General features: G+C 39.2%; 1 protein-coding gene across 1 annotated transcript; it reads left to right on the top strand.

Annotated features, from left to right (window-relative positions):
* The first annotated feature begins 1193 nt into the window (after positions 1-1193).
* Positions 1194-15434, top strand: meox2b (mesenchyme homeobox 2b). The gene is made up of 3 exons (XM_074687522.1): positions 1194-1644; positions 8728-8900; positions 15057-15434. Exons 1-3 carry the CDS (start codon positions 1194-1196, stop codon positions 15282-15284), a joined length of 852 nt encoding a protein of 283 aa, XP_074543623.1. The 3' UTR covers positions 15285-15434.
* The last annotated feature ends 411 nt before the right edge of the window (positions 15435-15845 follow it).

The following is a 15845-nucleotide window of genomic DNA, read 5'->3' as shown; positions in this document are numbered from 1 at the left end:
GTGATTAAGTGCAATTAATGAAAAAGTCATTCCTGACATGAAAAATGACCTTTGTGGCAATCAAAACTTGTGCCACTCTAAAATTTTGGCCATGACTATAAGTCTGTAGGTTGAAGAGATGACATCTTGCGAATAGGTGGCTGTGCAAATAAGAAAACCTGACAGAATGAATGGGGCAGGATGTTGCTCCTCTTGTTTTCAACCAAAATTAATCAATGAACTGAAAGAAAGTTTTAAAGTTCGTGGCCAGCAAGAAGTTGAACTTTATCCCACCACTCATAGTCTTGAGTCCGGTAGACATTCAGGACCTCAGGAAGATCCAGTCTCTGAGTCCAGTCATAGCCCAGCCAAGGGTAAACATGGTTTAAAGTCTGTACCTCTGGCATGACTTTTTGTTTCTCTTATTCACAATCATGTAAAAAAAAAAGGTTGCAGAAAACAATGTTGGTTTTAATTTTCTGTTTGCAATAATTTCTCCAAACACAGATTTCTTGGTCAGACTATTTTGTCTTTTTTGACATCTGAACATCTGCAGCTGAACAGACCGCATTTCCTGAGTCTCTCAGCTCCACATCCGAAAGCAGCAGCTGATGTAGACGGATCCTAGAAAAGCTGCAGCAGGGTCAAACAGCTCGGCTCTAAAATAAATTGCCCACTTTTCCCTGAGTTGAGCGGCAGGAACGCTTCAGATTTATTGTGCGTTGCATTTTGGAGTATGATCACATGTATGCGGTCAGCAGCAGTGAGCCAGTGACCCAGCCTACCTCTCCAGTTACAGCCTATATATAACACCCCACCCCCGCCCGCCGTCTACCTCCGCCTCCCTCCCTCCCCTTCCAGCACCACTTTTCTGGACGCTCCGTCTCCCTCCTCACTGGTCCTGGTCCTCTCTGTCATCTGAGATCCTCCTCGTCTCTAACTGTTTACCCACCGCCAGCCCAGCCGCCGTCTGCATGCTCAGGATTACCAGAGGCCTCTTCTGTCAACGCCAACATCTCTGCCTTCCTTCCTGTGACTTCTGTGGGGTTTAGAGGGGGCTCTGGAGGTCTGAGTAGGAGGGCTGCAGAGGAGAGCTGGGACTGAGGAATACTCACATCCCTGACTCCTTCTCCAGTCTCCTTTCTAGTCCTTTTGGGAGTACTGGTTTGGTTCTTTCCAGAAAGGATTGGGGGGTTTGGAGGACTCCACACATCATGGATCACTCTCTGTTTGGTTGCCTTCGCAGCCCCCCCACTCCGGGTTTGCACCCCACCATCACCTCCTCACCTTTGACCCTGCACGGCCGGAGTGACCACGTCTCCTACCTGGACCTCCCAAGCTCCTCCCCTCCCTGCAGCTTCCCTACAGGGGACGACAACAGTGTTTACAACACATCAGCCCCCAGAGGCCACCTGTCCCAGCAGCCCCCGCCCGCCTGGCCCGTCCACTTACAGATTCCCTCACCCAACACTCGGCATGGCGTCTGTCTCCCGTCGCTCGAGGCCACAGCGCCTGAACTTTGCTCAGGAGGAGCAAATCTGTGCAGCACAAACCCCGGTTTGGACAGCGATGACCCCACGAGTGTGTCTGTGGATTATGGACAACAGAGTCTGTCCGCGGAGGACGCAGAGAGAAAGAGCAGCGGAGGGAAGAATGAAATCACAGGTAAGATCAGCCTCTTTGTTATGGATGTGCAGTAGTGTGGAAAATTTGGAGGGAAAATTTAAGTTGTTGTTTTGAGAAACTTGCAGATACATTTCTTTGCCCTCAGAAGACTTCCATTCAGGTTTTTCTTTTTCTTTCTTTTTTTTTAATTAAGTTTTTTTCTGACACTGAATATAGTACATGTTGTCTTTGTATATTTCCACTGCATTCTTAGGAAACAATTCCTTTTAAGAGAGCTGACTCAAAACAAGAACTGTTGTTTTTGATTTGTTTATAATTTCAAATGTTTACACTTTCTCCATGCCTTTTTTTACACATCTCAATATGAATAAAAGCAAAACTGAATGCACGCCAAAAGCTCAAATCTATTATGTTGTCAACGCCAGCTGCAAAATCTCAAAACTTATCAAGTGTTTTTGTCTAATTTCTTCGTACAATATGCCATTGAGCAACACTGACTCAACCAGTCTGGTTGTATTTTTCCACGACATAAAAATCCAATTTTTGGAAAAAGGGTAAAAAAATATGTTTTTTTATTTATTTTTTTGCTGCTATCCTTACTTGATATTTTTGCATGTAATTCGACTATAGATATAAAGTTTGTACCCTCATTGGGTTATTACGACTTACAAAAAATGTAAAAAGATCTTTTGAATTATAATGACAGAAATACATTTTCTTTGTATGTGAGATTTTTTTTTTTTTTGTTTATTTGTGTTTGAGAAGAACTGTTTTAGATTTGTTGTGAATCTGTCTCATACATCAGATACTATTTGACCACAGATTAAGTCGGTTTTGGTCCAAAATGTAAAAGAAAGTCAAAGTACAACTTAACCATCAGGATATGATCAACGCTGGACATCCTTTGTACAGTTTTTAGGGAAACACAATCATTAAATACTTTTATTTTGTACATATTTACGTTCAAAACTCTCAACAGTTCAGATATTAAAATCAAAAATGTCTGACACCACTCAGCATGTATTATCTAGAGATGATGATAAATCGTGAGCCAGTTTTATGCCTTCAGATTTTGTTTTTTAGAGGATTCATGGTTAACTGAAGGATTTGAGTTTTGGGAAGATTTTTCACCACAATGAGACAGTTCAAAAAATTCATACCACCGCATCAGGCACTGAGCCACTCAAGGGACTGGGAACCTCTGCATGCCTCAAATTGGATGTTATATTTCAGATATTATTTTGTTATTTAGGAGGTAAATTCTTAAATCAAAAAAGGATTTAATGATTTATTTACTGACCTTAAAACTTTTAAAGCTGGAGATCAAAGTTATCTTCCTTGACCAACCAAAGGTTGAAAAACTTTATGAAGGACCTTGTAAAGTTAAATTTATTAATTTATTAACAAGAACAAAAATGCTACAACCAATCAAAAGTGCTTTTCAGTTTATTCAGACAGAAGCATTGGAAAACAGGAGGAAAGGTGTCTGGGTCTCCTGTGTGGATGCTCATTGAACTCTTTGCTGTTGGCGAGAGAAGTGCCAGTTTTTATGTGTGAGACATGTTCTCTAATGGATTGTACAGAATTTAATTTTACCCCGGATTCAGTATTTTAACTTTTCTTCTCCTTCAGTCAACCTAAGGCACTCAGAGGTGGGCTCTGGGTAAAGCCTGTATTTTTGCACGGGTGTGCAAAAGTACAGGCTTAGTTGTTCAAATGGTTTTCAGACAGGGCACAAGCTGAGAAAAAGACATTTTAAAGCATTTGCAAAATAAACTATCAAATAATAAATATTTCATTAAAAAGATTAAAACTTAAAAGGCAATGTCTCTTCTTAGAAGAGACACATTTTATTGTTGGGACATAAATTGGAAAACTTTTTGAGAGTGTGAGGATTGTCACCTTTGGTTTTGGACCTGCAGAATCCAGGAAGACGTCTGATACCAACTTAGACTAAAGATTTTTACTTGTCTTTATACAACTAACATGAGGAAAAGTTTAAAAGTGCCTGATATATGTGAGCATAATTTTGCACATTAAGATCCAGAACATTCAAAACCTAAAGCCAAATCATTTTCAGAAACTTAAACATCTGATGCTTTTCTTCAATGAAGAACCCAAACAGTGCTTTTTACAAAAACAAACCTATGCTAATATTTCACTTTCAGCAGAAGAACACTAAGATCTTTGTTACCTGAAAGTATGAATAATAACCAAAAAATAATATTAAATTATTGGAAAAAGTATTTACAGTAACACGCATCACTTTCTCTTATCTGTAAATACAGAATTTAGTTAAAACAAATCTTTTAATAATCTAAATAAAGGCCACCAACTAGAGAGTCCAGAAAAAAATGTCTTATTTCCAGATACTACAAGCCAAAAGCTTGTAATATCTCTTTAGATAAGGGTTAAAAATCCAGACTTTTCTTTGTCAGCTAAATGTGCCTTGAATTAAAAGGTCAATGGTCAAAGGAATCAGTCTGAAGAGACACTTTTTTTTTTAATAAGAATGAAATTCTAAACTTACAGTTTTAAGTTTTTGTAGTTAAGCTTAAAATACCACTTGGAGGACAGTGGTTAAATCCTTCCTAAAACAGGATTATCCTTTTTAAACTCTGAACATGCGGTGTACAAATTCAGTTTATTATTATATGATTCTACTGCTGAATAATATATATATATATATATATATATATATATATATATATATATATATATATATATATATATATATATATATATATATATATATTATTGTGGTTTGATTGACCACTTTATATCACCCATGTAATTTCAAGTTAACACAGTTAATAAGCAGTAATTAAGAAACTATTAGCTAACTATTGAGTATTAAGAAACCATTGTGCTTGCCTCAAGTTAGCATGGTGGTAGCCTGTGAGAGGAAAAAAGGGCATTTAATTGCTTTGAAAGCACCTGTCTGTTTTTAGTGTAAAAGCAGAATGGAAATGGTTAAAAGCATTGGTATTTAAATTATGATTATCTGACTAATTTTCCCACAGAGTTTGAATTTTGAGGCTTAATCTTAGACTTAATGTACAGCCTTTGAGCCAGAACCAGATGAAGATGATGTGAGACACCGATGATGTCCAGAGCCAGAGGTCATCGTGAGTCTTTTTTCTTCAAAAGAATAGTGCCAGCATCGCGAAATCCTCCACTAGTGGACTGTGACATCTGTCTATGTTGTTATAAGCCCGGCACTGCCTAAAACAATCATCTGAAGTAATCGTGATTGTAAAAGTTAATGTGAGTGTGCAGGTTAATCTTCAGCTGCATAAAACTAAACCCTTTGGCTGAAAAGCATCTACATCTGCACACATGCTTCAGATAAAAAGACACAGCAGAGCACATCATCTCTCCGACATTTACCCACATGATTTAAAAGCAGGAACCGTATCTTTACAGATTTAGCTCTCTGACGAGCAGCTTGAGCGAGCGCCAGGTCCAGAACTTTCCAATTCCCCCCGAGTAGACGTCCAGGTCTGGAGACATCCGGAGATTTGATGGACAGATTGAACACTTTGTAGAGATCTTCCGAAGCTGCCAGAGACCAAACCCCAATCCAATTTCCTAACTCTAACTTCACTGGCACTCAAAGAAGCCGCAGCACTTTTATTACATAGTGTTTTTTCTGGACTGCTTAAAAATGATGAAATGCACAAAGTTATTGACCTACATTCTTTAAAAGAGAAGTTTCAGTGGACAGTACAGCTGAAAGTAGTGGCTTTACAATATTAAAAAACACTAATACACCTAACGTAATTCTTCAGAGAAAAAACTATTCTGCAGAAAGGTTTAATACACAGTATGAAATGACATTAAAAAGGATAATATAACAGAAAATACCAATTTAAAATGTGTTTGTGTAATTGGTGGTGTGTGTGGTGTGTCACATTACAGCTCAGAGAGTGTGTGTGTGTTTTCCTGGCACACTCAGGTTTGTCAGCACATCGCACATTTACACGACTAATGAAATGTCATCTGGATTTATGCAGCGAGGGGTGGAGAGCAGTGCAGGAATTATTATTCACTTTGAAAGATTACTCAGGTCATTTTCACCATCCTCTGACCACAAAAACATTAGAGATGTTTGAAATATGATTTCATGACAGACAATACGAGAGGAAAACATGATTTCAGACTCAAAGCATGAAATAATTGAGGAAAAAATTAGCGTTTATGTGCAACAAGGATGGTTGAGCATGGCTAAAAAGGGCCTCGTTAAATTTTATTAATGTGGCTTTGTCAGTTTTCCATCAGTATTTTAGATTCTACTTAAACTGGACAGTTCCACTTTAACTTTTGACTCATATTCCATCAGTTTTTATTAATAGTGCAGATATATGATGTGGATTTTTTGAGCCAATACCAAGAACCAGTAATAACACAGCTCCTGTTGGCTAATACCAATAAGATTACCAGTATTTTATTCAGTAAGGAGCAATGCCTGTGTATTAATATTCTATGCTTGCTAATTCTTTAGTTGTCATTCACTTCCTTTAACCTGAATTGGACCTCTCTTGTGCTGCAATAACGTCTACTTTAGCTGGCCACTGGGATGACAAACTCAGCATACTCACTGGACTAACATCAGAGGTCAAAATGATTGTGGCCAAACTTCTATCACTGACGTTGTTCAGACTTTGAATGAGCACAGAGATCACACCACACTGGGCAGGTGATACTGTTATAAATAAACCATCAGCTGCTGAACTCCTCGGTCTTCTACCTGGTGAAAGGTGGCTCATTAAGTGCTGTAAATTGACTGGTTAACTCATTCATTCATTCATTCATTCATCAACCCTTTGGATCATCTCTGATTAACTGTCTGCTGTCTCAAGCACTTTCTGCATAGGCATGCCCTGATTTATTGATCCTTATGCTAACTACTGCTACTACTACTTTGCATTTTTGAAGCAGCAACCTCTGGCTGTTAGTGTAGACTGTATAATGTATGGACGAAGTCTTCACGACGTCACCTATCTGTTCCTGGACAAAGTGATGACGTTTTTGGGCGGCGGAGGCCATACTGGAAATGCTGACTCTAGAGATGGGTTTTAAGCCTCCTTACCAACAGCTATAGGGCGCCAGACCTGTCAGTCACATGAGCTGCACCTCTGATTGGACTAGCTCATGATCTTAATTTTCTTCTAAAACACTGAGGAAAAAATCACCTCCATACAGAGTGTGCTCATAGAGAAAGTACCAGTTCCTTGCCCCCAGCTGTTTTTTAACCTCGTTGATTTGGCTTAGCGTGTACTTGATTTGCTGTTTTTCTGCAGCCAGCCACAAGAAGAAATGTTAAAAACTGCAGGTCATTAAGTCTTTATTTTAAAATGGCACCAGATCCATAAAAAAGGTAATTTTTACAGGTATTTTATTTGGGCTAATGAATTTGTAGAATTAAACACCCCTTTTATGACTGAAAGTGACAAGATTTACGGGTGTTTCTTTGCATCAATTCACTTCTGTCTCATGGATGGTCTAACGTTAGTGTTGTGTTCTAATTATAATGCTGATTAATTCCAGTAGATGGTAGTAATTTACCAAAACCTTCCACCGCATAGACAAACAGCATAAGCGCCGTGTATTGTGGGAAACAGTATGCTAGGTAGACAGGTCCGTTGCATACTCAGAAATTTTCCTGCATCAGTAGGACATCCGGGATTCTTAGTTTACTGCAGATTTTGCAAGTTTTTGCATACTGCCTACTACATACTGAATTTCAGCCAAAATAGCAGGCACTGCTAGTGTAGTAGGCAGTTTGGAAAACAGCCCTTGTCTTCAAAGAAGATGAATGCCTGCCTCTCCACCTCAGATGATGGGCTTCAAAAGTATGTTTTCAGAAAAAAATGTGATGAGGTCACAGATCCTCTCATATTAAACAGTTCACGGTTCCATCATGCTTGCCAGTGTGTTTCAGATTCAGATCCAGACAATTTTATTTGTCCAACAAGGGGCAATTCATTCGTAGCTTCCCAGTGAATAAGCATTCATACAGTCAGTCAACAACATAAACAAATAAATAAATAAATAAAATATCATCTGATTAGTTTTCCTTTGGGGCACCAGTGTGTGGCACCAGTGAGACCATTGTCTGACATATCAGGTTTCTTACAGGGTGTGTGTGACAGAAAACTCTACAACAGTCTGCAGATTCACAGTTTTATGAGCAGAGGATTTAATTTAATATAATTTATTTTTAGACCTCTTTGCTTTCTATTGAATTGCCTGGGGGTTTCATCAGCAGTTTCAACATTTAGGATGAGTGTTATATCCGATTTTGTGTGTGATGCAAAGTGGTTTAAAGTAGATGCTTTTCTTCAGGTTATTTAGCTCAATCTTAACTTCAAAGTTATTCACAAATAGCTTACAAACCATGAGGTTACCAAAGTGGAAGAAAAAAAAGAAGTTGGGATTACAAAACAAATCCTTCATAAGAACATTCAAGACATTTCACGGATCCACTTTCTGATCCAGGATGTACTGATTACTCCTGCAGGAGGCCTGCTGTTTGAGTTATCTTGTCTTAATCAGTCCAGGATGTATTAAATAATAGCTACAGAACTATTTATGTAACTTGTAGGAGGAGCATGTTTTGGTTCTGAATTTCAAGAAAGGAGGTGACAAAGGGCATATCAACATCAGGCATCTCAGAAAGTGAACAAGATAATCTGGATAACCTTTTTTTCTATGTTCATCTACTCATCAGATCCATCTACCTGACTTTATTGTACAGGTTTAGCACTTATCTTAAAAAGTATTTTGGTGACTGCATCATTATGCAGAATATTTAAGCTCACATCTCTGTTGATATCATAATGAAAGTCTTCACAGAAATGGTTTAACTTTTTCTCTAAATATTGAATATTAATGGACGCAGACTTTGGAGAAAGCTTCCAGTTGTAACACCCAATCCTGGGTAATAAAATCTGATTGGCACTCCTAATCGTCTTGCTTTCATATTACTTTTCTTCCAGTGAGGCCCTGCAGTTTATCAAACGCCCCTCATCTCTTTTTTTTTTCTTCCTCTTGCTACCTCCCCCCTCTCTCTTTTGGAAACTCAGCTGTGGCTGGAAAAAGTTCTGTTTTTCATTTCAGAGTCCCAGGACGGGAGCTATAAGTCAGACATGAACAGCAAACCCAGGAAGGAGCGCACGGCCTTCACCAAGGAACAGATCCGAGAACTGGAGTCCGAGTTCGCTCACCACAACTATCTGACCCGACTGAGACGCTACGAGATCGCCGTCAACCTCGACCTCACAGAAAGACAAGTACGGTACCCACTGAATCATAATCTCCACACCACATTTTACCCACTGACGGGCTCCAAGTCAGTAACAACAAATAGGAGGATTCACAGGGCTCTAGGTTTTACTTACATCTTTTGGCAACTGTAATGTGATTTAACAAAATTAGAATATTTCACTGACCAACCCTTGATTCATTGTCTGACACTGAAAAGTTTAACCATTCTTCTATCTTTGATGCAGACACAGAAGAAGAAGAAAGAGAAAAAAAAAAGCTTTGTTATGACCTGAGGAGGTGTTCTTTACGTGGTTCTTTTGGTGTTTCTGATATTGTATATTTTTACTCAAGGAAACCTTTTTTTTGCTCAAGGGATCCTGGGTGTATGGTCAAAAGAGAAAGAGCTGTGCATAAATCAATTTGTTAGTCCATGCGCACCATAGACCATATAATATATCTATGTAGTCTTTATGAGATCACATTTGGCTGAGGCAAAGAGACGGGCCTTAAGCATCCTTGTTAACACCTACTGTGTGCCCACCTGTCAGTCAGGTATAAGATTTATACCTTCCAAAATGACAAGTTATGAAAACTTCACCCCTTGTCCAGACCCTTGCTTTTGTTTGAAAATTTTTCTTTTTGAATGGGTGTGTATGTGGTTTCTGGTGCTCCTGCAGCCAACCTCAAGTGGACACTTGATGAACTGCAGTTTTCAACACACCCGCATTTGCTTCAAATCTGAAGACCAGAGGTTTCCACTGGGTGTGCACAATTTATCATCCAGTGGGAACGGAGTTAAACCCCCACCCACAGATAACAAATCCAGTCCATGAATAAGGCCACGCTTACATGGAGACTCCCGCAAAGATTCTTCCTTTGCGTTTCCAAAAGCCGACCGTGTTTACATGAGGATGGCGTCAAAATGATCCACGTTCATACGCCTCCAAGAAGACAAGTCACATCGATGTAGTGGCCATGCCAGGCCAGTAGTCGGCAATGTGGATATGTGTGTGTATACATGCTACCCAGAAATCAGCCATCGTTGTTGTGGTTGTTCTTTCTTTTTTGTGTGAGACGGTTGCCAATCCAACACTGAGGCGCATTACCACCACCAACTGGACCGGAATGGCTTAACCAGAAGTTGTGGCTGCATGCGCAACCTTCACCTGAAACTGCGAGTGCGTATGCGGTGACATCAGCGTTTCACCCTGAAACGCTCTTCTCTGTGTTTATATGAGGCTGAATGGAGGAACGTTTTGAAAACTCTCCACTCTGGAGAGCATTTTCAAAAGTTTCCGTTTTCTGACAAAGTGCAACGCGGTCTCATCTAAACACAAGGCCAAAACGCAACAAAATGTTGTCGGATTTTACCGTTTTTGGTGTCGTGTAAACGTGGCCCAAGTCAGCCAGCCATCAGTCTAATGCCAAATAGGCACCAGATTGCACCAGAAGCTCAAAGCAAGAGTTGATAACAACAGCAGGATAAGCTGTTTGGCATTGGTGGCGAAGTTTGAAATAAAGATGAAATAAACAGGCTTCCCAAAGATATAAAATTTGTTGCCAGGAAGCATTGTTACAAGAATGAAATTAAATTCCAATCACAATTTTTTTTTTGTGCTTAGTTAATGAATTTAACTGTTTTTGTACCAGGTTGCAAACCTCTTTATCTCTGCTTTAAAGATTGACATTTCAACATAGTGCTCTATAAAGATTGACTAACTTTTGGTGCCAGCCTCCAGTGGCCAGTTGTGGAAATACTACTGTAATTTTTGGCCATGCAAGTTTTTCCTTTTACAGTCCGTCCCTATGCTGTACTATGATGAGAAATGATAAGAAATGTCTCCCTGACAGACACTGAAATCTCAGTTAACATCTGCCTTTGGCTTTTTCTGGTGCTGGTTTTCAGTAGTAATTGCAGTTATTGCACTTACAAAGCTTTGAAAGATTCCTCAGCATGATGACATCCATGACTCAGAGAATGAACGCAGCTGATGTTTGGTTCTCATTAGAGAAATTGTTCACAGCAGGAAAAAAAACGTCTGTGTTTTGACATTAGCAAATGGTTGGACATGTCATGCTAATGTTCTGAGGCCAATCGATTTCCAAACCACAGTCTTTGAAACGTCAGCATGCGGCTGTGTGTGTGTGTGTGTCTTTATGATGCTGTGTGTCACACTCCAGATGGTTTTCTTAAAGCTCACAGAGAAACACTTGAAGTTAGCGAGCTGTGTCTGCTGCTGTTCTCTGTGGGTGTGAGGAATCTGAAAACAGTTGTGTTTGAACAGGACAAAGACAGATGACTGCTACAGGATATTTCTGGAAAAAGACGTGATGGTGGTGCGAAGACTCCATTTCTTTCATCACCTCTGTTTTCTCCTTCCCAAAAAGTAAAATGCTTTTAAACATACAGCTCCTCTGACTCTTTGGGCCTGGGACAGCACGGCCCATTTATCTACCCAAGTGTAGGTAATCCACCAATAGATGGGTTTACTGAATCCAAAGTGGACACAAGCTATAATAAGTTTAGCTTAAACTGAAAACTTTAACAGATAGCTTTAGTCACTACAAGAAAACAATCAAAACCACACAACCATGTGTGAACACAATGCACAAAGCAAAGAATTCTGCCTCTTTAGCAGAACTGGAGGTAAGCTACATCCTATTCTAGCGTCCTCACAAAGATCAGATATTTTCAGCCTTGGTTTGTAAAGAAATATCTTTGAAGGTTGAGCCAGAACCCAAGATTCATCACTTTACGTCAAAGGAGAGAGCTAGCTTCCAGTGACTTGTAGTGATTGGAGGTTTTCATGTTGGAATAAATCCTCAGAGCTCTTTACATTGTCCTGTAAATGTCTCAGCATCACTTTAAAGACATCCAGCTCCCCCGTCCAAAAACAACCTCAGAGGTCTGTAGGCTTGGATCGATCTGTGTTTGGCTCAGGCAGCAGCCAGGACTACTCACCCAGGATTCAGTTCTTCCTGTCTGGATTGGGGTCCCTCATTACTCCCCCTCACATTGGCTGATCCAAACGTCCCCAACAGAGGAACAATAAATCTGTTTAGTGAACGATTCATTCTGGATCCTCTGAATCTTTGCTGTGATTTTAAGACTTTCGCTTCATACCAACTGTACAGATTTACAAGCTATGAAGAAAGAACTCATTCACCATTAGTATCACAGTATAGTTTCTTTTCATGTGACCATTTCAATTACAAACTTATTGGGTAGAAAAAAAAATGCATAGAAATCACTCCACCTTGTTTTCATGGGTCTCAAGGCAGTGGCTGCGTAACCCCTTCATATTCTGAAGACTAGCAATAACCCGGTGGAAAAACACCCCTGGGTTACTCCTTTTCTAACCCGAATATTTGGTCATGTATATACGTAGCAAGATATTTCCATCGAAAGGAACTTAAATTTGTGTTCTGCACATGTTCTGTTCGCAAGGAACCTTGGTCTTTTGAGTACAGTAAGACCGATGTGCTGCTGCTGCTGTTGTTGTTGATGCTGTTGCTATGGGTAGAATAAAAAGAAGTGGAAATGAGGCGAAATGCATCATAACGTTCTCTGTACGGCGAGGTGTCGTCCGTGTGTCATTGTTTTGATCAGGATACTGTGTTCAGGAATAACCCTGTTTGCTCACCCATGCCCATGTAAACGGCTTATTCTGCATGTTTCAGAAACAAGAATATTTACCCTGACCTGAACATTGATTGCATGTAAACATAGCCATTGTTAGCTCGTGCCACTGTGCAAAGTTAAACCAGTTCATAGGGGTCTATATTTCAAGTTTCAATTACTTTCTTGCTCTTAATGTTTACCATTGTAGACCTTAACCCAGTTCAGAGAAGTATGACATAAATGTAGTCAGGTATAAGTGTAAGATACAAGCTAGCTTTGCATAAATGGATCTTTTTATGCTTTGCATTTTATCTTCATAATCCTCTTTGTACCTATTCTATTTCTCTTGTCAGAATGAATTTGTCCTGATCAGAAATTTATAGCTGTCTATTTTTACCTGTTAGATGTACAATTGTTGCCATAAACTGTATTGAACACACAAAGTCTTGGCACTGTCACTTACTGGTTTCTGAGAGAAGGTTATAAAGCCCAGTGACGGTGGTAACCTGCCACTAGCACTGGTTATTTTTCTGGTGATTATCAGAACATGTAGCGGCACATTACTGCCATCACCTGGACTGGAGTGGAACAACAGCATTGGGTGTGGAGCAGGCACAGATTTCAAACAAAATCATTATAGATAAGTTTAATAGACTCAGAGCAACTTATACTAAACAGCAGTTGAAAAGTTGTCGAATAATCTAAAAAATGTGATATTGAATTAAGTAACAAACCGAAATCTAAAAGCAAGGAGTTAACTACATACCTCTTAAATTTACAGTATATATAAACACTTAGCTGAGCTGCATGTTTTCTCTGTACACCAAAGCCCAGTGAGCGGTGTTGTACAGGATAAGACCCCAAGGAGAGTAAATTGAGCAGCGTTAAAAGATGTGTGTTTGTTTCTGTTGATACATGAGTGTGAGTTTGAAATGTGTAGACTGCTGGTGTATAAACATAGAAAGAGGTGGTGGAGGGATATGCAGTGAGAGAGTAATATGACAGGAGAAGGAGTCAGGAGAGGATTCAGAGAGTATCATGAGTCCAGATATGATGACCTGGTCTAAGGCAGCAGATTATCCAACGCTGAGAAATACAATATGAGAGGAGGGTGAGCCAGCAGGCTGATGTGACTCATTCATCAGCACATTTCTGGTCATGTGGACACACTGTACGCCTAACTGTAACCTCACTCATCCAACCATTACTCACAAATAGAAGAAAGAACAAATTAGCAGTGATGTCAGGCAACTGCAGTCCTTCATGCTTGAGATAACACCACTCGTGCATTTCAGCATATCCTGAACTTTGAATTGAACTTTTAATGGAACAGTTTAGTCCCATTGAAAAAAAAAAGAGGACTGTGGTTAACTTCTTTGTTTTAGTGTAACCCACCTCTGTGTTAAATCTCACAATTCACCACCATGTGGCTGAGTGGAAAACAACCTTGATTTAAAAAATAAAATGTGTTGTTATGAATCTTAATCTCATCATTTATTAACGTATCAATGCTGAAAGCTCCAGATCATTTTTATCTCTGACTCACTGCATTGTCTAGCATACCTGATTCAGCACTTATTACACAGGAAGCTGTGTGATTCACTTTTTAGCTAAAATGCTACTCTGCTTTTGCCTAGTTCAGTTTTTTTTTTCTTTTTTTTATTGCACATATAGAAAGATGAAAATACAAAATGATAATAATAATAATAAAAAACATAATTAATGGAACAACAACAAAAAAAAAACACCAGTAACTTAAAGAAAAAAAATATGCAGGAGGGGCCAAAAAACCCATAAGGGCTTGTTGAGTGGCCCTCCAAAAGACACACACAAGAATGTTATTGAAATATATACATATGCACACATGCGCATACCAATGAATACATACACATACACATGCATACATATATAAAATAGAATAGAATAGAATAGAATATGTCTTTATTGTCCACCAAAGTGGAAAATTGGCTTTGGCCCACCAACGCAAGAGACAGACAGCACTAAGATACAAAAGAATGTCTTACATAAAAGCATATATGAGACACAATATAAAGGTAACTACCTACATGCATAAATACACATCTATCCATAAACCTATTCCAGCAGTGGAACAAATAATATAAAGTCAAAGAAGAGAAAGAAAAAAAAACTCAATACAGTGTTTGCAAAGTAGGACAAAAAAAAGTGAAAGATTTTGGTGGAGTACTGGCTAACTGTTCTAATAAAAACTGTATGGTTTGTTTTTTGAATGATTTAATACTGGTGCCGTTTCTGATGTGTACCGGTAAGTTCTTCCAACAGTGCGGTCCTCTGAATCTTATGGAGAATTGAGAAAAAGATGTCCTGAAAAATGCTGGATGAAGATTATTATCTGACCTTGTATTGTGATGATGGATTTGTGAATTTACCTGAAATAAATTTTAGAAATGGACAGGAAGTAAATTGTTAACAGACTGGAAAATAAACAAGCTGAATAATTGAGCTGTTTATCCTGCTAGTTTGGGGTTTTCCTCGTTTCCTCACCACAGTGATGGCGTCTTTGTGGTCTGTGTCTCCTCAGGTGAAAGTTTGGTTCCAGAACCGGAGGATGAAGTGGAAGCGGGTGAAAGGAGGCCAGCAGGGGGCAGCAGCACGGGAGAAAGAACTGGTGAATGTTAAAAAAGGAACGTTACTGCCATCCGAGTACTCGGAGATTGTAGGACTTCAGCGCTCATCGAGCCCGCCTAGGACGACCACTGAGGAGGACAGTCAGGACAGCGACCAGAGCTCCCAGCAACCTCATCTATGACCTGGAGGAGCGCTGATGGACAGACAGAAACCGAGGAAACATCAGTGAAAGAAGATAACCCTGGTAAACAAATCCTCTCAATAGACTATGAAACAGGTACTGAGAGAACATTCCAGAGGTTCTTTAAAGTGAAGAACTCAAACTTTGCACTGTGGGGGGTTTGTTTTAGTTAAATGATGAAACATTTTGTAAAATAAACAGCACAATGCCTTTGAATTAATTTATCAAAGACTGTTACCCCCGATAGTCATTTAATGATTTGTTTTTATATACTGAACCGTTTAACTGGATCTTCCAAAACTGTGTTTTTCTCTGCACTCCTTTCTAAAGTTTACAGACTTTTTACTTGCAAACAAGATTTAAATAAATCAAAGATGATCAAACAATGTCTTGAGTTTTTTTGGGTTTTTCAAAATGTTTAGTACTTTTTAAAAAAGGTCTTTAAAAATACCAAACCTATTCTGTTCTAGTTCTAGAGTTTATATTTCCATCAGTTTCAATCAGTCGAAACGCGGAGGCACGATATTTTATATTGCCTGAGTTTGCCCAGAAATCCTTGAA

The sequence above is a fragment of the Halichoeres trimaculatus genome, unplaced genomic scaffold, assembly GCF_033239565.1.
Source record: "Halichoeres trimaculatus isolate MK-OKI-2021-1 unplaced genomic scaffold, fHalTri1.1 fHalTri1_scaffold_14, whole genome shotgun sequence".
Lineage (NCBI taxonomy): Eukaryota > Metazoa > Chordata > Actinopteri > Labriformes > Labridae > Halichoeres > Halichoeres trimaculatus.
Note: the sequence above shows the minus strand (reverse complement) of the source record. Positions and strands in the feature narration are given on the sequence as shown.

Excerpts from the sequence above, each read along its gene's own strand:
- meox2b (XM_074687522.1), top strand. The coding sequence starts at position 1,194 with ATGGATCACTCTCTGTTTGGTTGCCTTCGCAGCCCCCCCACTCCGGGT. Across the intron at positions 1,645-8,727 it reads AGGGAAGAATGAAATCACAG|AGTCCCAGGACGGGAGCTAT; the intron begins GTAAGATCAGCC and ends TTTTCATTTCAG. Across the intron at positions 8,901-15,056 it reads TCGACCTCACAGAAAGACAA|GTGAAAGTTTGGTTCCAGAA; the intron begins GTACGGTACCCA and ends GTGTCTCCTCAG.